We start from the raw sequence: 25,111 nt of genomic DNA on the forward strand, positions 1-25,111 counted from the left end.
CCGCCAGGACTTGCGTTCTAGGCATCTGGAAGAATGCACGGATGCAATTTTCCGTGAGCTTCATAATGGAAACTTGTCTGATGTGGAGGGAGAAATCGACGGATCTTCCGACAGCGGTGACGAGTTTGAGCAGCCTGAGCCAGAACAGGCAGAAAGCGAGGATGAAAGCTCGAACGATGATTGCCAACCATCGACAGCTGCATTGACAAGGAAGAAGTTCATAAAACCGGACACAACTTTTCAGTGCGAAGAATTTGTTACAGTGAATGCAGATGAAGAAATGCACTCACCGTGGGGGTATTTCTGTCGCTACATTCCGAAGAGCGTATTCATTGAACTAGCCGAAAAGACGAACCAGTATTCGGTACTGCAAGAAGGCAAATCGGTAAATACAAACGAGCAAGAGATCCGACAACTCTTTGCACTTCACCTCATCATGGGCGTCATGCGATACCCAAGGCTGCGGTTATATTGGAAGCCGGAAATGAAGACTAGGCTGGTTGCATCTACCGAGCTCTCACAGAACCGCTTTGAAAAGCTGAGACACAATCTCCACATTGTTGACGTGTCTCGGCCTGACCCTGATGATCGCCTCTGGAAGGTAAGACCTCTTCTTGATAAATTCGAAGAAAGGTGTCAGGCACTGCATGTGGAGGAGCGATTGTGTATCGACGAACAAATTGTTCCCTTCAAAGGAAAGCTGGATATCAAACAGTACGTGAAAGGGAAGCCACACCCCTGGGGTATAAAAATCTTCATGCTTTGTGGAGAGTCTGGCATTGTGTATTCTTCGCTGCCGTATCAGGGGTCAACGACACGGTTAGAAGAAAGTCTCAAGCAACAATATGGTGTGACAGGTGCTATAGTGTCACAGCTGGCTTATCGAATTCCCTGCGACAAGGGACACAAACTATATTTTGACAATTATTTTACATCGCTACCTCTTCTGCGCGCGCTGCTACACAAGAAAATATTTGCGGCAGGAACTATTCGAACCAACCGGTGTGAAAAATGCCCATTGGAGTCAGAGAAAATTCTAAAGAAAAAAGGCCGCGGAACTTCTGCTTCCATGGTCAGCAAGGACGGAAAAGTAGCTGTCACGTGATGGTATGACAACAAAGCTGTGACCATGGCATCGAACTTTGTGGCCATTGATGACGAGGACAACGCCAAGCGGTGGAGCAAGACGGATAAGTGCTACATTGAAGTGAAACGCCCAGCTGTTGTAAGGATGTATACAACAGCAGCATGGGTGGAGTCGATAAAACCGACTTCCTTGTAGCGCTCTACCGTACGAAGATTCGTTCGCGAAAGTGGACGCTGAGGATGATATTTCACGTTATCAATGCCTCGGTTGTGAACGCATGGCTGGAGTATAGAAGTGATGCATCTGCACGAGGGCTGATCCCTGCCAAGCAACTGAACTTACTTGACTTCACCCTCCATATTAGTGAAGCACTTGCACGAGCCGACAGCCTGCCAAAGATGCAAAAGCGAGGAAGACCGTCACTCTCCCCTCTGGTGACTTCAAAAAAAGCAAGATATGCTGAAAATTGGCCTGTACAAGACGTAAGGTTTGATAATGTGGGACACTGGACTCTTCGTACCGACAGCAGGGAACAGCGTTGTAAGCTCGAGGGATGCACAGGACAAACCCGTATCATGTGCGAAAAATGCAACGTCCACCTGCGTCTTGCAAAGGCTCGAAACTGCTTCAGAGGCTTCCACATGAACAATTAGTGATGTTTGTGTTTGCCATGACTGTGTTTTCCATCTCTGAATAAATTAGCTTTTCACTGCCTTTCGCAACCACTGAGCCCTGATGTGCGGTTTTGATGACATGATTGTAAACCGGTAAATAATAACACAAATGACTTATTTTTTGCTCAGGCATGATTCTAGAGTCCTTATGGTGCAAAATATGCACAGCAAAAAAATATATGCAAATAATAGAAAATCCAGGGCTGAAAGGGCTAGCCTGAAAGAAGCCCACAAATGCATGAAATATTGCCACGCGACTGGCCCCTCTAGGATCTTTGCTCGTATTCGCGGACTTGTTTCTTTGTAGAAAAAACACTTTTATGTAGCACGTACTCAGCAACAGAAGGCTGTATCGTGAGTTTTTCATATTGCTCTACAATTTTCTCATTGGCACTTTTCATTTAATGATAATGTTTAAAAACTTAATTAGTTAAAACTTAATGTGTAATTATACGGAATGCCAAAAATACCGTAACACCAAAGCACGGCGAGCAACATTACCTTGCACCTGTCCAGATACGTTGCATTTGCACATATTAGAGGGCAGCTGTTAGGCGGCCGTTCCTGCGGCTAGCGTCGGCATAACCAAGGAAATGAGCGCAGCATAAGAATGAGAAAACGAAGGCGGAGCACGGGTGAAAGACAGCGAGAGGGAAGAGAGTGCGAGGAGAAAAGGGGAGGAGCAGGGTGTGACGAAAGCGTGAGAATTAAGGCGTAGGGCCGAGCATGACGGGCTTAACGGCGGCGATGGCTACGAGATGGCGCTACAGGAGCGCTCGTCGTCTGTGTGGAAACAAAGCACTGCATGAGTGGAGGTCTGTCTGCGGCGGCTGCTGTGAAACGCGCCTACGCTTGGCGATTAGCGAGATGATGGCGCCACGGAGAGCTCGGTTTGCAACGTGCTGCACGAGGTAAATTGTCTACGCCAGCCAATATACCGCGAAACGAAAACACGTACACAGCTGCCATCAAACATCGCATCAGGAACTATAGTAATCGGCTATCGTATCGTAATCATAAAAAGCATTTGGCTCTAGTTACGCTAGACACGCGGTATAGTGAAGCATAACATTAAATTGCACACTATTAACAAGCTGTATTTTCAGATAACTGAACTTCAACGTGTTTTATAAAGTGTTTTATTCAAACACCAGCAGAAATATTTCCATTCCTCATAGCGTATTACTCACTTATAGTAGGGCTGAATGGGTGCATGTATATTGGTGGCTAGGACATTTTGTATAAACATGTGGATTTTTTTATGTGAGCTAGTAAGCCATTTTAAAAACATCATGCACACTTAGGATCGTACACAGAATACATTGGACAATAAGAACAACGGGCAGGTCGAGACAGGACAAGCGCTGACTGTCAACTAAGGTTATATTGTGGATCCGGAGCGCACACACACATATATATATATATATATATATATTTATTTTTATATGTATATATATATATATATATATATATATATATGTATATATATATATATATATCTGCAAAGGAAACCGCCGATAGAGAGAATGAAGAAAGACTGCCACGGGCCGTACGCCAGGAAGTCAAGGTCTTTCTTAGATCAAGCCACAGATGGCTTACTGACTCATAGAGCCCTTGCCCATTACCTACATGCCCAAACTTATTTTGATATAGGTAACTACAATATACTGTAGTGGCCCGACCGGAAAGCCGCGCTGCCCTCTCGGCGTTCGGAAACACCACTGAGCGCCACTATAGGGTTTTCGCCAGCCCTACTGCGTCTTTTCCTATGGTGTAATGAAATAGAATATAAACGCTGATGGCACATGTGGGCGCGGCTGTCCCGAGTCTCGCGATCCGCTGCGCCGGCAGTCATTATGTGACGAGTGCATGTGCACCGGTGTGTTCTGTAAGATTACTGGAGTGCCGTGCGAATATTTAGAATTGTGAGGACATGTAGTTCACGACATGACGAAGTGGAGGACGGAATCACACTGTTCTGCTCCGGGTTGCCGGAGCGGCTGCCCGGTTGCTCCGAAGGCATTGTTGTTTCCAGCTCCTAGAGACGTAGATTTCCGCACAAAGTGTCTTAATTAATGATATCATAATTACCTGTGGCCTAATTAACTTCGCCTTAAAGAACACGAGAAGTCCTGGGTTCGACTTCGACCAAAGGTTGCGGGTTAGAATGCTTATAGAACTCTATCTTAATTAAATGTGCCTTAATTAACATCAAAGGTCGTTAGCTTCAATCCTACCGAAGGTCGAGGGTTCGACTCCCACCAAAGGTCATGGCGTCGTGCGCCCTAATTAACTCAACTTTAATTAAGTGCGGCATAATTAACTTCGCCTTAATTAACACCAAGGGTCTTACCCCCGTATTCAGAAATGCAACTTAAGTCGAAGCCCATGCTTGACTTGATTTAGATGACGCCTGGCGTTAACGTGTCCAAAGACGCTCACCGCGTTTCCTTGGACGCGTTCACGACAGGCGTCACTTATATCAAATCAAGCATGGACTTCAACTTCAGTTGCATTTCCGAATACGGGGGTTAGGCTCGACTCTCACCAAAGATCAAGAGTTTGGCTTCCACTAGCGGTCGCGGGGTCGAGAGCGTTAATTAACTTCGCCTTACTTAACACCAAGGGACGTGGATTCGACTCCCACGAAAGGTCGAGGGTTCGTAGCCTTTTCGGATCATGGAGTAGCCACGCCACCGCCAACACCAACTTATTTACTGCCTCATGAGCCACATACTGTTTTCGCATTGCTTAGCCTATACCAAAACTATATGGAATTCACGCCAAAGATGTCTGCCTAAATAAGGAATTACGGCAATCGCTGTGTAGCGAAGGTTCTGAGCGCGGGTAGAAAATATAAAAAAAATCGGTACTGGTCACCAAAATACATGCAAGCAGCTAAGCGATGCAGCGAGTAACCTGACTATTTTATGTTTGCATCAACCAGAAAGCAAATCTGCGCATTAGAACTACCGTTGAAACTAGTGAAGGAACCCTGCAACGCAGCTAAAGCTGCTAGAAAAGCTACCAGTGGCGGTATCTCGCGGCGTCCGTGTAAAAGGAGAACTCATAACCTAGGTGGTCGCCCCGCTAGCTGATGCTTAGGATGAGTACAGTAAAGGATGCGAGCTTAATCAAACATTTTATGAAGTAGCAAAGTTAAGGAAGATGGCAGTGAATGGGAAGGTTGAAGTGCGAGTGTTTGTAATCGTAGAGGTCTCGCAGATTTGGCTGAATTAGAAGAATTAAATTACTTAGCTCACGCCTAGAGCAGATGCACAACATTTTGCCCACTTGTGATGGACGCCAATGAGCCGCAATGAAGGCAGGCAGCATCGTGGAGGATGAGGGCGTCGCGTGAGGTTGCAGAAGCGTACTAGCAGACGGCCGCGGTATTGCCACCAATACCGCAGGCCATGGACAAGTTTGCTTAGCACTGTACGTTCATGGTAGATAACGGCCCCGGCTGTGGACTGGGAAATTACTGGACAATTACGGTCACTGATGTGAACAACTGAAAAATTAAAAGAGTAATTATGCATTTCATAGGTAAAAAAGCTTCATTTTGTCATGCCCATTCACTATTACCGCGTCTGCTTCTCTGGCATTGTGGAACATTGATCAAATGGGATCGTATTGGTTGCAGGATAACAAGACCAAAGATATATTGATTTTACCTGCGTAGGTCAAGCTGTGTGCCAGCTCGTGAGCAATTGTAGTACCGATGCCACCATAGTTTAACGAACTGAAAGAGAAGAGATTGTGGTTAGTGTCGCCCTTGTCGGCTAGATGACAAGGTTCTACGCTTTAATATGGTGGGGCAATATTTGGCAGCATGCGTATATATGTATGTATGTATGTATGTATATATATATATATATATATATATATATATATATATTGTCGCAGTTCAACGTGAACAAGAGACAACATGTTGAGCAAGAGCACGGCGGCGGAACAGCCTGTTACAAAACCACCAGGACGAAGACGTCTTCTTTGTCCCTGCATTTCCCCAGTCCCACTACATAGAGTCCGTTAAAGCACTATCCTCATCGTCGTCTACATGTCTACATACAGCACACGTCATTCGCCCTCTCTCTAAAAGAGCCCCGATGCTAAACAATAAACTTCCCCTGGTGAAAAGAGAAGTCCGTCGTACAGTGACTCGCATATGGCTTCATGCGTACTACGTGCACAAATTCAGAACGGTGTTGGCGACGCTATGTGCAGTAAGGGCTATTGGGGATTACCTCGTATGTGTCGTCACTTAGCCATTGCAGCTTGTTTAGGGTCCAAAATATCACCTCAGGAGCTTCTCGGATAGCGCCCGTTTTCGTATGGGCGTCTAGACCCACACTCGGGCACCGAGTTCGTAAGTTACAGATCTATGATGGGTATTATAACGACCTCTGTCATACTCTTGCTGCCGGTGCATTCGCAAGGGTGCGAGCTGCCTCGCTTCATCAGCACGTTGCGTAAACGCATCGGCATCTATATCAATGTCGTCAGGTTCATGCGGTAGCATGGCATCGAGCACCGTCGTTACTTCCCGTCCATAAACAAGGCTGAATGGAGTCATCCATGTACTTTCTTGTTAAGCCGTGTTATCAGAAAACATAATATAAAGCAGAATCTCGCCCCAATCTTTGTGCTCAATATTCACGTACATTGAAACCATGTCTTTGATTGTTTTGTTCAGGCGCTGTGGTAGTTCGTTTGTTTGTGGATGGTAGGCTGTCGCCTTTTGATGATTCCTGGCTAATAGTATTTGTGCCACACTCTGTTCAGCGTTCGCGTGTATCCTAGAAGCCCAGAAGGGATCTTGTATGACATGCTTCCAGTACCTCACAACGAACAGGAGCAGTAACAACGAGCAAATAGCTGGATCCTCAAGATCAGTTACTTGTGTATAGAATTTTGTTCCTTAAGCAAAACGATTACAATGCTCTTACGAAAGCCTTCGGTGCGGTCTGAGTTTGCCCGTCCGAAAGATTCATCAGGCCAAGCGGCTCAGGGTCGTCACATTGTTGTTGTGCAGTGGTAGACGTGTCGAGAAGACCTAGGAATGCGGTGTTCTCTTCATCGGAAAAAGGAGTCGACTCTATGAGCGACCGAGACAGGCCGTCAGCGTCGCTATGCGTTTCCCCGACCTGTAAATAACCGTCGCATTAAACTCTTGCAGTATAAGGCTCCAACATGCTTGACCCGCTGATCAGATTTTCCACGATCGCCGGCTGTGTTCGCCATTTTCGTTCAGCATTGAGTGTGGCCTGTTTTTCAGGACACACGTTTGCCCAAGAAAACGCTAGTTTCTATAATCGCAATTTTGCTGCCTTCTTCACCATCATTACTAAGTGACAATGTTAGAGCTAACGTATGAAGACAGCGCAGATTCTTGAAAACGTCCTCGCGCCATGATGCCCACGACAACATCATGCCGTTGCCACCGGGCAGCTTTGTGAAGGGTGATATGGTGGCAACAAAATTTCCCATAAACCGTCTCAGCAAAGAACCTGTCCAACGAAATTGCAGCATTAATTTCAGAACATTGGATTAGAAAATTCAGCAGCGACGTGAAGTTTCTCTATATTCGTGAGGACGCTGGCCTTCCAAACTACATGACAGAGTAATGTGAGCTGTCTGACTACACAAAGCGGCAATTTGCTGAGTGCAGTCGTAGGTCGGTGTTAAGAATGTCAGGACAAATTAGAGGAGCTAAAGGAGCGTGTACGAAATCCGTAGCGTACGGCATGACTTTATATACTTATGAACAATCGCATGCAACACATGCTGTCTTCGGGCGATCCACTTCTGCCACTGGCACTTGCCGATATCAGACCGCAAATACAATGAAGAAAAAAAATTCTTTCTAACCAGTCAATGGCGTCATCTATTTAGCGTACGACAAAGATGTCCGCGCGAATAATCTTGCTATTGCACTGGTAATCTAGACAGAAGCGAATAGAGCCATACGTTTTCGTAAGAAATACAACAGGAGGCACCCACAAATTAAATGATGGTCGAATTACTCGACGGCGAAGCCGGCCGTTGTCTTGCTTATTGATAACAAGATTGTCGGTTACACATAAGCGATACGGGCGTTGTCGAAATGGCGAGGTGGAAGCCGGTGTTGATGTGATGCCGAACGGTGGACGTGCCGAGGAAAAACGTTTGCCTAAATATTAAAAGAAGAACAAAATTCTTCCAAGACACACAAAGTCTGGCAACACTTAACCGGTGTAGAGCATACGGCAGTGGAGAAACCAAATAAATCGGTGAACAATGTGCAATGCGTAGATAAAGAACTGAATGTAGAGTAGCTGACATAAGCTATGTGAACCGACACGCCGACGACTTGTATGCCGTCCGTGTCTTCCAGACCACCAATCAATTCTCCTCGAATCCGTGTCACATGATACGGGATCGGATTTGAAACAAAGATATTAATACAGCCTTTCGTTATTTCTTCGGCAGCGTAATGTAGGACAACAGCTTTCTGAGTAGGAAACAGGCCAGATAGGAAGAATAGAGCGATTCAGTCGGTGAAATTGCTGCAGCACCGGGGATGAAGCGCTCAGGTGTTGCGCGGAATATTAGTTTCTTTCGTTCATTAGTAGTTTGGTGTAAATGAAAGAAACGTGAGCCATGATCCCATTTCAAATTGGTGGTAGTTCAAGTTCGGCTCCTGCGCAATATAAGACGGCGCTAATGTGCAAAATAGAATCCCCACAGTGGATACCATCATGAGAGAAACAAATGACAACTATTTCAAAAGAGTACACGACATATTCAATGACCGCATGGCTCTACACACCGCTAAAGGGTGAACATGCCGAACAGTTGCTGTGTGAGGGGCCAACCTATAAAATGGCGTCGTGACTTTGAAAAGCGAGCGATAACGTTGTGCGTCAATAAAATAGACGGTGACCCCAGTGTCCACGAGAGCGACTGAGCACACACCTTCATCACAAAATTGTGTTAAATTTGACAGGCGACAATGAAGACTTTTGGGGTTCGACGGCGCAGCAGCCTCTGCCGTGTGCAGGGCGACAAACAGCACTCATCTTCTCAAGACACAGAATGAGATGGCATCACTGATGATGAATGGTGACGCGCAGAATGCAAACGACTGGCTACAGACATCGGACGAATACTGGATGACAGGGCCAAAGATGGGTTGCAACAGCTGTAAATTAAACGTCGCATGTCGGTACCCCGGAATGGTATGCGTGTCAACGCGATCGAACGCCTTGACAATGGCGAGCAGTATGACCGGCACAGCCACACCCAACTCGTATTGGGTGTTGATCTGTCGCACGGCACTACTTTGGGACGGGAGGTCCAGGTGATAGACGCAGCTGGCACAACAACGCAACAGTGCCTTTTGGCAAAGCCCGGATACGATGTCGGTGTAAGTGAGAGCTGGGCTGTAGTTGCACGGAGCGGTCGGAGTCTGGAGACCACTTCAGCTTGACTGAGAGGCACCGCTACAGGGAGCTGTTGGCGTGGCACAGGCAGAACTTCGGTCATTTCTTGTTCAATCACGCGTAGCGGAGCGTGGCCACAAAATTCAAAGAAAGCTGCTGTATATGCTGCGGCTCAGCTAACGGCGCTAAGGACAGCTCACGGGCAACATTCTCACCCACTAATGCTTTCGTCTCTGCGAGCAGAATTGACTGATAGGAAAATGCATCCAATTCTGTGAGGTGTTCGTCTTGCAAAAGAGGCTGAGGTGTCAAAGTTTCCGGCATCTGGAATTCTTCACAACTTTAGCATGAAATCAAACTCCAAGGACATCTAAGCACTTTTACTGAGTTGTCAATGCGAAAGCATTGACGTCCGCTTGAACGACACTGAGCAATGTTTCGAGTTGACTCCTCTCGGAAAAGCAAGGGCGTTGAGACACCTGGCGCATTTTGATTTGGCCAAACCGGGGCGCAATTGCAAAGCAGATAAGTGCTTGTGCAGACAAGGAACGCGTGGATAACACAGGTATTATTCAGAGCGAGAGAGAGGATGACGTGGCGTGACAAAACAGCTTGCGGAGGGTGGCAAAACACCAGTACGAAAGAGCACTTAAATTACCCACAGCCGCTAGGTTGACCACACCCGCATGAGAGAAAATCAACTTCAATTAATCAGTTCGTCGTTCCATCAATCATCGTCCCATTGGTTGCGCAATACTTTCAAAGTACCCTGCAGGTACCGCCATTTGTAAAGAGGTCTATTGGCTGGTTTTTCGGAGTGTCTAACTTGACGGTGAGGTCATATCAACAAGTCCGACGAGGAGTGGTGAACCTGTGCCTTGCGTCGCTGCTGATAATTGGCCAGCGCTCTTATTTGCTACCAAATAATTAAATAAATAAATAAATAAATAAATAAATAAATAAATAAATAGGTAATTGAAATGTCTGCTACCACAGAAGGATGATAAATTTTGGTGCATCTGGAGGGCTATTATGTGAGAGCCCAGCTATTGGACTGTCCATTTCGGCCGCTGCTGATGTACTGATTGGATGGAGCTGTGCGACCGAGGAGCAGATGAGTGGCCCCAGCCAATCAGCCACGCTTGAAATAGACAGTGTTCTAGGTGGACTCTTACAGAATATCACCCGCCTGGACAAAAAACGGGCCGCGGATATCGGCGACATACGCGGCCTGTAACCCCCAGCCTTGGCGGCATAGAAACGCAATACACCGCTACCTCTGATCACACAATCTAAGCTTTCAGATGCTAGAAATGACTAACTTGACAACACGTGCGTTCGAAAGAGTTATTTGATTAGTTCTTTGCAGCACATTGAAACTGCAGGACTCCTTAGCCAATATGTCAGGTGTCCATACAGATGAGTTAATTCACACCGCGTCGGCTGCTTACCTTCTAGGCAATAGATGCTACTTAGATTGACACAGGAAATATTTTGGCCTTGTAACTATAAGTCGCGTTTGCAAGAATGCGGAAACAGGCCTTAGCTTGATCCGTACGCTTTCTCAGCAGTTCTTTCCGCATCCTTAGCCAGCCGAAAGGGCAAATACACTGACAAATGTTTATCCCAGTAAAAAATTTACTTCCTGTGAGCAGGGCAAATGGTTAAAAAGGACTGCCTGGTCAGCATTAGGCGTCATGTCACCTTGTCTGGCGATGACGTAATTTTATTGCATATGGACGCGTTCGCCATACAGCAAGAAAACCCTCTTCCGCAGTGAAAAAGTCAGTTCAGACCGATGGTCTCAATTGCATAGCGTCATGAGCATCATCTACAACGGCCACATGCACGTTAACATTTGGAGGCTCGAACTCTAACGCTAAAAGTGGCTAAAAGTGTAAATTTCTAATTTTATTGCATTTCTTTTTTCCGATAAATATAGTGTACTGGGCTAAATGTACACTACAGATAGAAGTCATTGCGTAGGTAGATTCTGAACGTCACCCACATTGTCCAAAGCTGTGCGATTGCGCCAAAGTGCAAGGTTCCCCTTAATGTACAATAAATAACAGTACTAGTAAACAATAATTCACCTTCGTCTCTTCTTAAGGTTGTCTCCTATTGCCTTTCATGAGGTCGATCTCCCTCGTTTACTGGCCGTTAGTGATTATTACAGAGGAAATATGAGTGAGTGTATGGGTTATTACAATAAACACGGCGGGAGGAACATGCGTCTCAGAGCCGAGGAAGAACGCCTAACAGAAATAAAATTAGCGAGCTTGATTGATGGGCCTCTGCATAAAAAAATATTGCAGAACTCATCATACGATGACTGTCGATATTAATGCGATTAGCATTCGACCGGTTTAGCGATAAGCTATATTTCTGGAGGGGCATTTATATCGCACCGTCAGTGGACACCCTGAGGCTTCTGTAACATCAGGAAATTCCTTTGGTTCCCTAGGTTTACGGTCAGGTATACACATTGGTGATCCTAATTTGCACAATGGCGTGTTGGTTGTAAAAGTCTAGATATGGCTTTTCCTTCTTATGTCATTTCACGGAAATACTGGTCGTCTGCAGGCACTTAGAATTGAAAGTGAGCGCTGGTCCTGTTTTCGCATGTCTTTATATAGTCCTTGTCTACTTAGGGCTGAAATTTTTGTTGTTTACCATTACGTAACTAGCCTATTCCAAAGTCCCTCTGCACCAAGATTTCTGATCTTGCTATGATGTTGGCGAAGCCACGACATACGCTTGCCTGTGTATCAAAATGCACTTCACCCATTAAAACTACTGTGAAAAGCTCAAGTACATCAGGCATCACATAAGCATTCCTGATGTAAAGACCGAACGAGTTGGTCTCAAATATGACAGGGAGGACTTTCTAAATGAAGCGATGATAAGGAAGGAATAAATCCTTAATACATTGTCACGAAATGTCAACTTCATGCCAAAACAAGTAAAATACTAAACGCTACGTGAAATGACCGGTTTTGAAGTTCGTTGCATTTAGCTGTGCTAGAGGTGCATGAAAAATTCAGTTTTTGAAGCTTGTACAATTTTTTTCAATTTTTTGGCTTTACATACATCTGTAGCGTATACTAACTTCAAGATAGGAAGATGTTTAATCCACCTGCATCTGTGCAATGCCATTCTGACTTCACAGACGTAATCGAGAAACGGCGTCTATTATTATTGTCCTTTGGTTGCCAGGGCGCGCCTAACGGCAACTGTTGATAAATTGCCTATTACCCGCCAAATCTCAATATTGCCCGCACACCTTCACCAAATGAAGTACGGCAGCACTGGTACACTGGTAAGCCTGCATTGACCATGTTCAAAAGAATTGATTCGCTTGGAAACTACTAATATGCATTTGATACACGAACAGAGATAAAAAAAACACAGGAAATGAGTAATTTTTCGAATTCTTACCGTGGAAGTGCTTGCTGAAAAAAGGGAGGTGCGAAGAGTGCGTAGGGAATTTCTGGAAGAAGTAAATACGTGAAGTGTGTGACTGAAGCTGTAAGACCATCTAAATAAATTTAGGAACAGATAGATAAGTAGTAGCAACAACTGCTTTGGGTTTTTTCATTGAATTGCTAAGTCGCAAATGGCTGGCTTAGAAACATGGCTTCCGCCTCCTTCACACCGGCGACTTGAGGAGGTCGCGCGACCATTTGCGACTCGCGATCAAAAAGCGACCGAAGGCGTCTGATGTTCACACCGGCAAGCCCTGCTGAGCGCGACCCGCAAGTCGCAATCCCGGAGATCATCGTCATGTTATCGTTCTCAGCGAGAACTCTCGGAATCTACGCGGAATTTCCCGCGACGCGGGAGGAGGCCGGATGTAGACACATGAAAGATCACTTCCAGTGCGCCGCTGATTGGTTCATAGTTTTGCGACCACGGTCGCGCGACTGAAAAATCGCGCAGACAGCGACTGGTCCAAAATGGTCGCTTTTCGAGAAAAGCGACCGTTTGCAACATTTTGCGACTGGTCGCTTTGCGACCAACTTGGTCGCACGACCACTGTCAGTCGCCGGTGGGAATGATTCTTAGGGTTTAGTTTGTCTCTGGGAATATCAATTCTCTAGAGCACGGTATAATGCCAGGAATTCAAAGCGTTTAGACTAGACGTTTAGCACAAAGTAATAGTTCGTTAGCCTGTTAAGCGTTCAGCACTCGGTACATTAAAGCCATGTTAGACGTAAAGGAAGCTTGTTTATTATCTGTATGCAGTGGACTCGACATAATGGCATCTTGTGACTAGTATCATGGTTGCTTTTCACACACGACGGCCAAATTGAATTTTGTTGCCTTTGCAGATATATTTCCGTGCAACGTTTGATTAATTTGTAGAAGTTATACAAGAACAAGTTAGTATTGGTACAAATTAGAAGAAATAATTGGTTTCCTGCTACTTCTATGCAAAAAAAAAAACAACCTGAAGCACGAAGATGTGTCGTGCAAAAGCATGTAACTTTAGCAAAATACTCGCTTTTCAAGTCAACATTATCAAGTCGAGAAAATAAATAAAGCAATAGCAATCATTTCTGGTGATGTGAATTGAATATTTTAAAGGCGATCTCAGCAAGAATGCGATGAGTATAGACTTGCCAGTCCACACTTATTTCGAGTGTCCGAACTTAGTAACGCGATTAGGCCCTGAATGACATTTCCGAGCAGATGGCGCTCTAACCTTTAGGGTAGCATGTTCCTGATACATTAACGTGATGGCGTTAAGGGCCGCGTGACACAGAAAATCCGGCATCAGAGCAGGCATCGGTGGGGTGCCGGCGCCGGCGCCCGCAAGCTAGAAAATCATCGCGAACCACGCGTCCCGAACCACGCAGGCCCTCCGCATGGTTCGTGAGTGTTACTGAACAGGCTGACTTTCTCAAAGTAAAATGACTCAGAAAATTCGTAAAGTACGACTTACACACTCAACAACCGACATCGTAGCGCCGGAGTGTAGTTTGAATATACGAAAAAACCTAATTTTGTTTCGTGGACCCTCAAACATAAACCCCTTTTCGAGCTGCCATTTGAGGTCTGTCTTAGTAGGAGTGGCGCGACCTGCTCGTTTCCTTGGAACATCACAAAAAAAAAAGAACTAGGAAGTTCGCCTGCTTGCATAGCTTTCGCCGCCAGCTTTTCCCGGTAAACGTTACGATTTCATAAGCTGTAGTTTCCGGGAAGCGTGAGAAACAGTCGGGGATCTTTTAATGCTATCGCGTTTAACTCTTAAATGCTAATCTTAAGCGTCCGCCCATATTTTTGCCAGCTGTTTCTAATTTTATTGCCACTAGTGAAGTGCTGACGGTAAGCGTCTACCGTTGATGATATGTGTGTTCACCGCTAAAGACCGTCAATTGCAAGGCAAATTCGGTCGTTATTACATAAATAAAGGACAATTCTGAAACTACCTTTTGTGTAGATTAAAATAGCATTACTTGCAAGTAATATGTCAAACGGCTACTCGCACTCTTATTCGCAGCAATTTGTTTTTTCTGTAATATAGATGCTTACCAATATTGTCCGAAAGGCTGACGTGAAACGTGCGACCATCTCTTGGACTGTGATCCCAACTACAGGCATAACCAAGGAGGAACGAGAAAACCGCAAATTCAAAGAAGCCAATAAGATTGTGCAGCATGATTTTTTCAAAAAACTGTAGAACTACGGTAGAAAAGTGTAGATTTGAAGAGCGCTGAATACAACTAATATCTACACAAATAAGCTTTTAGAATTGTAGAATAAAAATTGCGAACGTGGTTCATATATTAACATGCTATCACAAATTGTAGGCTCATGAACGTTCGGACCCGGCTGCTAATTGTCTATTGAGTAACGCTTAATGGAATGCACCAGTCGCTCTTATTAACAAAACAAAACTGAATAATCCCTCATGCTAACCATATAAACAAGTTTGCCACATAAGATTAGAGGTTTGTTGAACACAAGTTGGTTGGAAAGGTGGTGTATGTTGCTCGTATGTCGGAATTCACATGTGCGTTAACTTACATTGCCATTAAAAAATTGGAGTGGTAAATTATTTTTTTTCTAACGGGTGTCTTGTCCCCAAAATTTTTTAAAAAGTATTGTCTGTCATTTTTTAAGAAGAAATGTGTAGAATGACTACGCTAACTCCTATTTCATTGCGAAACGGTGAGAACATGTAATAAAAAAGGGTGTAGGTCCTGGCTTGTTGGTAAAACAGGCTTTAAAGTGTGACTAACAGCGTACGGACAGCAAAGGGGCAAAAGAGCGCTATGTTCTCTCTCTGTCTTTTTTTTTTTTTTTTGCTGGGCGTGCACTGTTATTCAAAGTTTAAAGCCTAAGAACCTAGACTGTGTGCCAGAAGGCGTAACCGACATTTCACTAAGTACATTTTTTTTCTCGAATTCACTGTTGCACTGAACTATAGGCAACTGCTAAAGTGGCCGACATGTGCCTGATACGATCAACAGAGGTTTTCTGATGTTACATGATTGTGACTGCGCACAGGCGTTTTCCTTAAATATAAAAAAAACACTTGGCTACTCGTTATGTTTTGAATCCTACAGGATTTGCAGGAGAAATTTTCGATTGCCAAACACAATGGGAGACCTTTATTCAATCCTGAATTAGAGCTGCCGAGATTATGCCAGGTGAATTGTTAATAAAGTAAACGCTCATACACAGAGATGCATTACAGAAAAATGTGAATGGACAAGCGCTCTCCAAACCAGTTTATGTCACCTACTATCTGTGTATAAACTGCATGAGGGGCTTCTGGAAGAAAGTGTTTTCAAGAAAAAAATGGAATCCCATTAAGCTTGGCACACTTCGTTGAATTCAGAATTCCATTTTGTAGTAGCATGTGCAAACTACTCAGTGGTTAATGCTACAAGTGGCGTGCCTAAGCAAGACAGAAATTCACACTTGTTTAATTACACGTGCGCTCTAACCATTTATCACCGTGAGTAGAACAAAAAGAAAACAGAAGAATCAGCTTTCTTCAGAAAAGCAAACGTGTACCACTAATGGTGTAGAAAGCCTCAACTGCTATAAATACCCCTCAGCACATTTGAAATCTATAAATTTCTTATGAGCGTTATCAATGTAACACAGCGACCTGCTATTTCAGCCTATTCTACAGCCACTCGGAAACACTGAACCGGATTTCTGTATTACGCCCGGCGAAGTTCCAAATTAAGGGTTGCTTGCACTGAGAATATACTCAAATGATTTGACCACAAGCCCTAGTTGTTTGCAACGCTTCGTCGCGATGGAACAACGGTAAATGTGTTCCGCAAATGTTCGCGCAACAACGCGTCACGAATTGGTGCGAATCGTGCAGTGTTTCCGGAATATATCCAACTATTTTTAGCACCTGCACTCTTGCAGCTGAATTCTAGATATTGAGCAAAATACTAAACAGAACGATTGGCATCTTGTGTCAGTAACCAGCCTTACTCAATTCCCTTTTTATATATAATTAATAGGATTTAGGTGCGATTGGTAGATACATTTATTATCCCACTGTGACCCTAAGAGAACATTTGCAGTGATTCAGTTTTACTTTTATAGTTTCATCTGTAAGCAAACGACCAGAGTTTTTTATAAGTCTCAGACGTGCTACTCCACACCATGCGAAGGTATTTCTGTAGCATTCTCCACATCTAAATTAGAATCTACAACACTCATTTAGAATCTGTATTTACTGTACCTAACAGATCACCTTGATCGATTTCAAAACTGCGGCATTAGGCTTGTTCACTCTTCTTATCCCTGTGGTCTCTGTACATAATTTGTGAAAGCAACTTGTCACTTCTCTCATAGTCGTCGTATTTATGGTGCTGATTGCCGCAAGCGCAGTGCTAAACACCATAATCTCTAAATTATATTGTGGTTTCTTGAGAATATGAAATGAAAGACATTCTAGGTCAGTTCCTCTTAACGCAGAAATAAAGGCTGGTAGTTGATTAGCACTTTCATGTTTAGTTGTAGCGCGTAAGGCTACAAAAAGACCACACACAAACAGGTCAGTGATCGCCCTGTTCGTATTCGCTTTTTGTCCAGTCTACCGCGCTGCCAGAGTGCATAAAGACCAGTTCTGGATTTACATTCATAATTTGACCAGAGATAAAAACTTGGCACTCTGGCCCTCAAATTATGTTTTAGACCACTCATTACTCACGTTAATTGTCCCTCCTCTGGAGAGCGATACCTAGTCAATTCCATTTTGTTGAAGCCTTGTCGAATGTAGTACAAGGCTTCTGTGAACGAAATATTCAAAGGAAAGGGTGGTACCTAGAAGAGCAAATTAATGTTGATAACGTTAGCACGAAAAAAGTATAGGCTCGTAATGAGGACACCGAAAAGGGTTTTCTTGGCTCACATAAATGTCCTCTAAAAACAAATTTTTACGCATTTTAGCTTGCGATATTTCATTGTATTATATGCTTCACAGGCAGGTATATACCCCTATACCCACGCAATACTCAAACACAAGCTTCTCGTCCATCATATCGGTACAAAAAGAAATATATACAGTAACTTGTAACTGAGCGCCAAAGGTATATTCATGACATACTTGAAGTGTTTCACCAAAATAAAGTTACAAACAATATTGCTAAAACGAAGTATTTTCCCTTGTCCATGTTGTGCAAGAGTGTTCGAAAAATTCGCGTTTCTTCTTTATGACCACTTTTCACGACATCATGGCACACTACTAATTACAAAGACGCATATACCCATTCCCTCACGCTAGGTTAGACAGGACGCAAGCAGTACACTTCAGACAATTACAAACAGACTCTTACAGAAACCCCAGACTCATGCACGCCATGTATCCAGACATGTACACTACAAACAGATGCACATCGTGTGTCGAGGTTGCCACACTAAATCATATGTTATGGGAGTGTCGGGACCTAACAAACAAGTCGGGCAGTGCCGACCCCTCCGTCTCTTCCACCGCCAGCCTCCAGTCACGCTGAATTGACCGCACTGCTCAGCTCTGACCTGAGAGCACAACTCTGGGCCGTCCAGCGAGCCGAGGAAGCCGCTTCGAGACAAGGTCTCGGAACCGCGTCCGCGGCGGGTGCCCAGACCCACTAAAAAGACGCCGGACTCAAATCTTGTTGATTTGAAATAAAAGTTTACGCTCCTCCTCTTTATACGTTACTGCTGCAAAGCCTGATGCACAAGTAATACAGTAATAAGGTTGACCATCATTTGTGCATTTCATTCCTGCGTCTGAGGCCAAAATCACCTGCCATGCGCTCGTGTACTCGCTTTTCCATGCATATTATTGTTCGGAAACGCAACGAACGCGCGAATTGTTTCAAATCACTTGACGTCGTTGGAAAGAGAGATATAGCTGTGGCACTGTGGCCTTATGGATTGTACATTGGGATGCGGTGCTGGCAGATCACAATGTGATCCCACCATCGACCACGTATTCTTTAAGCGAATCTTTCTTTAAGAACCTTCTTGGACATTCTATATTGCGACTGATAATAGCTTCAGCTGCGGCTGTCTTACTGAGTAGCTTGCACTCGAAAAACGTTATTCAGGTCGAAATTACATGATGAAATATAGTACATGAAGGGAGTCCTTTGCAAAGAATTATTTGGATGTTATCAAACCAAATGATATTCACACAAATTGCTTTTATATTATAGCGTTTAAGCATTTACTCCCATACAAAGTTTTCTTCATGCCCCAGACTGATAAAAACTATTATGTAACGTTATGTTTATATTTATGTTCATGATCAGACGTCCAAAGAAGTTAGGCGGATATGCAAGCAGCCATGTATGGGAGTGTACACCTTGAGACTTCGACTCAGTAATGCCGTGAGGAAAAAGATGTTGTTTGTTGTTTGACAAGGGGAAAATTCGGAGCACATGTGTATTCATAGAGAATAAGGAACTGTAACAAATATTCCTTTTTTACATGTTTGAATATATGTCTCTAATGAAAACTGGCGATGCTGCACGTTCTTTCCTCACACAGGCGATGCTTCTCCATGCATGCGCGAATTGCCCCAAACACGCTAATGATATGAGCACAGAGCTGTTGCGATGCGAGGATAATGTTTTATTTTCACCATGGAGTCCATAGAGTTCGGTTGCATGTTCTTTGTGTTTTTTATACTTGTACTGCAATGGCTTAAGCAAACATTTACCATCACATTCGTTCTTTGATACATCAATGCGTCGATCTTTAACAGTGTGCTTTTGCCTATATTGCTGTTTGCATATGGACATAGCTGTCGAACAGCCTGCACAATAAGAAGTACATTACATTTTTATTTGCAAAATAGAACGACATAAAATTCTAAAATTATTCTAAAATAAGCTGACGAAAGTTCAAAGGTGACACTATTTAGGGGCCTTCTGAGATGACTTATGAAATTCACTCACTTCGCAATTGTCCCTTCGAACATATGTACATTTGTTTTATATTAAGCAGTATGGCAGGTACCAATTGTTTTTAAACATCCTTGGCGTGAACCTACAAACAACTCAGTTTTTCACTCTGGTTACAAAGGGCTGCACTGTTTTTAGTTGATGCCATTTATATGAGCAACTAATAAACTTAAGACATTGGCATTTGTACAATTTAGGATAGTAAAAGCCTGCTTATGGCGATATATTCCGGCATTCACCTAACAAAACAACAGCGTACGTGAGTATTAGAAAATACAGAATTAACGGAGTTTCTTCATGGATACTGTAACAAGTTCCCTTAGGAACCCACGGTGTGAGCGATGATACTTGTATTGAAGTTTAAAATTTATATATGTTCTGTTGACGCGTACTGAGGTAAACGAAAATTGATATTTAGGTGTTCCAGCAATCTGATAAGCTCTGATTTGCACTTACGTATTCGTAGAGTACTGACCGCTTCAATAGCGTGTCCGGGTATCCTATTCTCATTGTCACATTTTTCAACTGAAACAAAACGAAACGTTTTTTTATGAAAGTATAGAATTAATTTACACATTAACTCTCTATACCAGCATTAGTAACGTAGTCATTGAGCTTTGCGGGAGAAACCATCTGTGGCATCTCGCTACCATTGGTATTATTAGCTAAAATATATTGATGCGTTGAGATTTATATTGAGTTTTTTTATACCATACACTACTATCACGCAATTTCAGACGTGTTAATACGATGGCGTTCCTGGTTTTCTTATTTGTAACATTAAAGATGATTGGTTAACACCATGCAATATGGCTACTGCTCATTCTTATTTAAAACTGATTTTTGAAAGTTTCGCACTCATAAATGAACAATACAAACCGCGGTGACAGCAAGAAAAGGCCCCTACTAGAGAAACGTGCGTTTTGTGAATACAATGGCTAAAATGTTTCAATTGAACTTCAACATATTATGGGATTAACAACTTACCTTCAACGTGAAAAAAGTGTTAAACTGTAGGAAACTGTACTTTACCTCTGAACTCAACCTAGACAGTAACTGCGTAAACATCAGCACTGGCAGCCATAATGAAATATTCCGGATTTAATCAGTTCAGTCAGAATGATATATCATGCCGTAAGTGTTGAAGTAAAAAAACTGCAACGCGGCTGGACGCTCGAGCCACTCTTCGTGTATTCGCGGGCTTGTTTCGTGCCTGGCAAAACACTTTTATGTAGAACGTATTAACAGAAAGCTGTATCGGGAGTTTCTGATATTGCTCTAGAATTTTCTCATTGGTATTTTCATCTGATCATAATACTTGAGAAGTTCATTAATTAGGATCAATTATGCATACGAGAGAAATACAAAAATAACCTGAGTGTCTCCTAGCGACAGCCAACAATATTACCTTGGTTCTGTCCAGCTACTTGGCATTTGTATATCTTTAATGTTTAGCTGAAATTATGTGGGACACACACTTGGGCGTGAGTACATAACGTGACACCGCTAAGCGGAGCCATCCGTGTGACGTGGAATGTTGTATTGCTTCGCCAGCCCTCTCCTGCTCAGCCCGGTGCGGCTATCGCGGCGTATTTTTTATTATTATTGTATTTCCCGTCAATGAAATCAGTAAGATACCGCTACGGCTTCATCACTGATTGTAAGATATGTTAAATAACTGTTTCGAAAAAGTTAACTTCCTCATAAAGCCTAGCTTAGACGCTACCCGATTGACGGCGTCGGCAGCTATAGCCACCGACGTGGAGACCACGGAGTCCGAGTCCGATGATTTTCTAATACGTGAGAACCCATTGCGTAGAAATAAAGCTAAGCAGAAAATGGGGTTCAGCGTGTACTTGCGTTAAAGAAACATATTCTTGCTAACAAGAAAGGCGTGCAACGTTCATTCCTGTAATTTCATTCCATTGTAGGTTTGCATCTACAAACCGGCCGTAGTTGACACGATAAAAAATTGGCAATACATAGCTTGACCGTTTAGTCCACTGTTTGCACTTTAAGAGCAGACAAGGAGACCGCTTTGTCACGTTTACTGAAATGTAAACGCGGTTTTTCGTGAGCCTCAGGGCCAGCCTCCCTGCTAGCCATTTGTCTCTTATCTCCTGTCTTGAGAACCAAACGATAATACGATAAATTTATTCTGGCGTAGATGGCAGTCGGTGTAACTCTAATCGCAATAAAAATAATGCCAAAAACAGGCTGTCTACGAGGCATTGAACTGCGTGGTGTCACCGCTGAGGCGAAGCGAAGGAAGCTGGAGGATGGGGAGATCTGTGTAATAGGCGCTGGCTCTCCTGAGTCAGTTTCCGTTCCAACGAGCCTTCGTATGTAAAATATTTAGCCGCATACCTTTCACAAATCCATGTTTACTATAAAAAAAATGTCATCGCTCAGCTACATAACGAAGAGGATAGGGTACAAACCCTAAATTTTATGAGGGAACTAAGCGCAATATTAAAAAGCCTAACATTGTGTAAAGAAGAAGAACGGCACTAGAAATGCCCTTCACCATCGCGGGTTGCCCGCCAGTTTGCCCATCCAGATGAGCGTTCGTTGCGGCCGCTGTGTTTCTGGCCGACGCTCGACGAGTTCAATAAACCTCGTCAGAGTAGTTTCATTGCTATGCATATGAATGCAAAAATTTTTGATTTAGCGGTGCATCATCTGCATACCTGTAACGTATAGACTCTATTGCCATGAATTACAGTTGTTTGATTTCTTTTATATCTCTTTAAAAATTTTGTTGCAGTCCCAAAACAGAACTTTAGAAGGTCAGAAAATTGATCGTGCAGGCTGGCAATTTCACAAGAGATGAATGTTATCCCACTTTTAAGTAATATATTTATTTTGCAAGCCGTTTTCTGATTACTGCAGAGGAAATTAATGCAGTGTTTTTCCTATTTGCTCCAGCTTTCTCAAAGTGACACCACAGATTTGCATTGTCATTTGGGCTTTTCAGAAAAAGAAGAAAACGTTAATATTGAGCGTTTTCGAAGAATCAGCGGCACTGCAGCATACTGAACTTATTCGGGTCTATAAAACATCTTACCCCCATGGGGGCTATTAGCCAGATAATATATCCGAAAACGTGTAGCGCACGTAAAGCTTGAAGGAGAAGAGAAACCCGAAGAGAAGAAGCATCTTTCCTGCTCTCTCTCTTAACTTTTACGATGTATTTCTAGCCTTATCTTTCAGAAGCCTAAGTATTTCCGAAAAGAGCAGTTTCCATTTTCACTGGTCATGATATTTACAGCAATTTTGATAAATAAGCTGTCGCAACCGTTTTGCGCCAAGTGTGTTCCTATTCCTTTTTTCATCGATTTTAGCTAGTAACATGGACACAAATTACTACTTCATACAAGAGTGTCTTTGTTTCAGACATGCTTGCATCATGCGTGGTCAGTCCGCTTTGTTGCAAGCACTGTTTCAGTTACAAACGTGTACAACGCCCAGCGCAATCGACGGTTTCAAATAATGACCACAGAACAGAACTTGGATGAAAAGAAAAATGTTCTATAATATTTTTTGCATAGCAGTTGTAAGGAGGCGCTCTTACCTTTTTCTGTAAAGCTGCTCGCGTCGTATTGCTGATCCAGCTGTTGTTTTGAAGCGTTTCATTGAATGCTTCTTTCAATCTGCCTGCAATCTCTTCTACCTGAATCGAAGGGTATTTGTAATTAATTCGAACATAACTATCGAATAGTCTTTCTTTATTTCATGCTCATGATGCACCGTATTTCATGGCCTGTCAGTGCATGTCATTATAATTTGCAGAATGAAAATAAATAGGCCGTGCAATGAAGCTGATTTCAAGCGCATTTTCTTTGTTTTTCTTGTTCACGCTGCATTTTTCAACAGTACTTTAATTTAGGCGAGTCGATTCATCCCTGCCTATTCATAGCTTGCGAGCATCGAAAGGAACAAAGTATTGAATGCATGAGCAGGAAGCAGCTGGACGCCTATTCCTGTGTTCCTTCGTATTCTATTTGGCTACGTCGCGCAGAACTGCTACAGTTCTGATCACTTTGTGGCAATCCAGTATGCTTTGTAAATCGCATGTCTTGTTGTAGGGTAGCTTTTTGTTTCGATACGTTAGTCATAAAATCTATAGATATTGTTACGGTCGGCAAAAAAAAGCTCGGGAGCACCAGGTATATGCTATTTTCAAACATTGGTGAGGTTTCAAACCAGCAAAATTTCCATTAGTCTTCTTGCGTGTCAAAGCCGCGGTGTCATTAAGAGGCACGCTGCATGGGGGGGGGGGGGGTGTTCCAAAATAGTCTTGAACACTTAAGGTTCCTTAGCGCGCGCCCAATGAATGTATGCGAGCGTTTTGTTTTCCATTTCTCCCCAATCAAAATGAAGTAGACGCGGCCCAAATAGAAACCCAGACCTTGAAATGAACAGCGTGACACCTTAAACACTGGGCTGACGCGATAGTTAGTGTGAGACACGGGACTTATCGGACTATACTATGGCCATTTGATAGTGTAATCAAGGCCTGAGATATACGACACATGAGTGATTAAGTGGCGGAGATAGAATCTAAGCAGCTACTGGACAATACGCAGCAACAGGAACTTCTGTGAATTCGTTCGACATGTCTGCACTATGCCACCACCAAAGCGGGATGTTTTTACTGCGAAGATATATGTGGCTAGGTTCTGATGAAAATGCATCCATGGGCGAAAGCCGCGTAGATCGGCAATTTCTCCCCATACGTGGACCCATAACGAAGATTGTGCAATAGTAGCCTCACCCATGGCTGAGGTGCAGTGGGCTTCAAGGACTCCGCCAACTTGCAAAAAATAAGTTTAATATCCAAGAAACAAATATAAACCGTAACAGGTATTATGGTGATAATAGCGGATACTACACGTTTACTTGCGTCGGTCATGTCTATATACGTCCGCACCGCCCTCTCTATGTCGGCGTTCCAAGCGTTTACCTATCTTTTCCTTTCTTTCCGCTCTCCCGTGGTGGTGGTTCCGTAAGCGTACTGCGCGCCAGGATCGCGCGGTGCAAAGACATGCGAACCGTCGATGTGGCCCCGATCCCGCAGACTTGGAACGTTTCACCGGAGCAACGGCCAGGTTTCATAGGGAGTTTGTGGGGAACTAATTTTTTGTTGTGTTGCGTGTGACCGGTTGTGGTTTTCAACTGACCTCAAAACCATTACTGCACTGCGAGACATTGACCAACGCACGATCGCCTTGGCTACGGTGAAGCAGTCTGTGCCCCAGGAGTGCGGTGAGGTGCATGTCTGTTCTACATGCCGGGATTCGTTAGTAAAAGATATCGGGACGCACTTAGCTACAATACATTAGTTGTATACCCCCCCCCCCCCAGTGCCTCATCTTCTTCCGAGGTTCAACATAGTGGAGGAGCGACTAGTGGCGCCTCGCCTGCTATTTATGTGCACACGCCTTTCGACGCACGGCAATGGACAATTCGCCATTCGCCATACACAGCTTCGCT

The 25,111-nt window shown here is 43.7% G+C and overlaps 1 protein-coding gene across 1 annotated transcript; it reads right to left on the reverse strand.

Annotated features, from left to right (window-relative positions):
- Positions 1-1,973: 1,973 nt before the first annotated feature.
- Positions 1,974-23,284, reverse strand: LOC142559245 (neprilysin-1-like). The gene is made up of 7 exons (XM_075670872.1): positions 23,190-23,284; positions 20,072-20,140; positions 17,377-17,489; positions 14,724-14,782; positions 12,627-12,678; positions 5,439-5,506; positions 1,974-1,978 (listed from the first exon to the last, which is right to left on the reverse strand). The coding sequence occupies exons 2-7, from the start codon at positions 20,123-20,125 to the stop codon at positions 1,974-1,976; spliced, it is 351 nt and encodes a 116-aa protein (XP_075526987.1). The 5' UTR covers positions 20,126-20,140; positions 23,190-23,284.
- Positions 23,285-25,111: the final 1,827 nt, after the last annotated feature.

Source organism: Dermacentor variabilis, chromosome 10 (assembly GCF_050947875.1).
Source record: "Dermacentor variabilis isolate Ectoservices chromosome 10, ASM5094787v1, whole genome shotgun sequence".
Lineage (NCBI taxonomy): Eukaryota > Metazoa > Arthropoda > Arachnida > Ixodida > Ixodidae > Dermacentor > Dermacentor variabilis.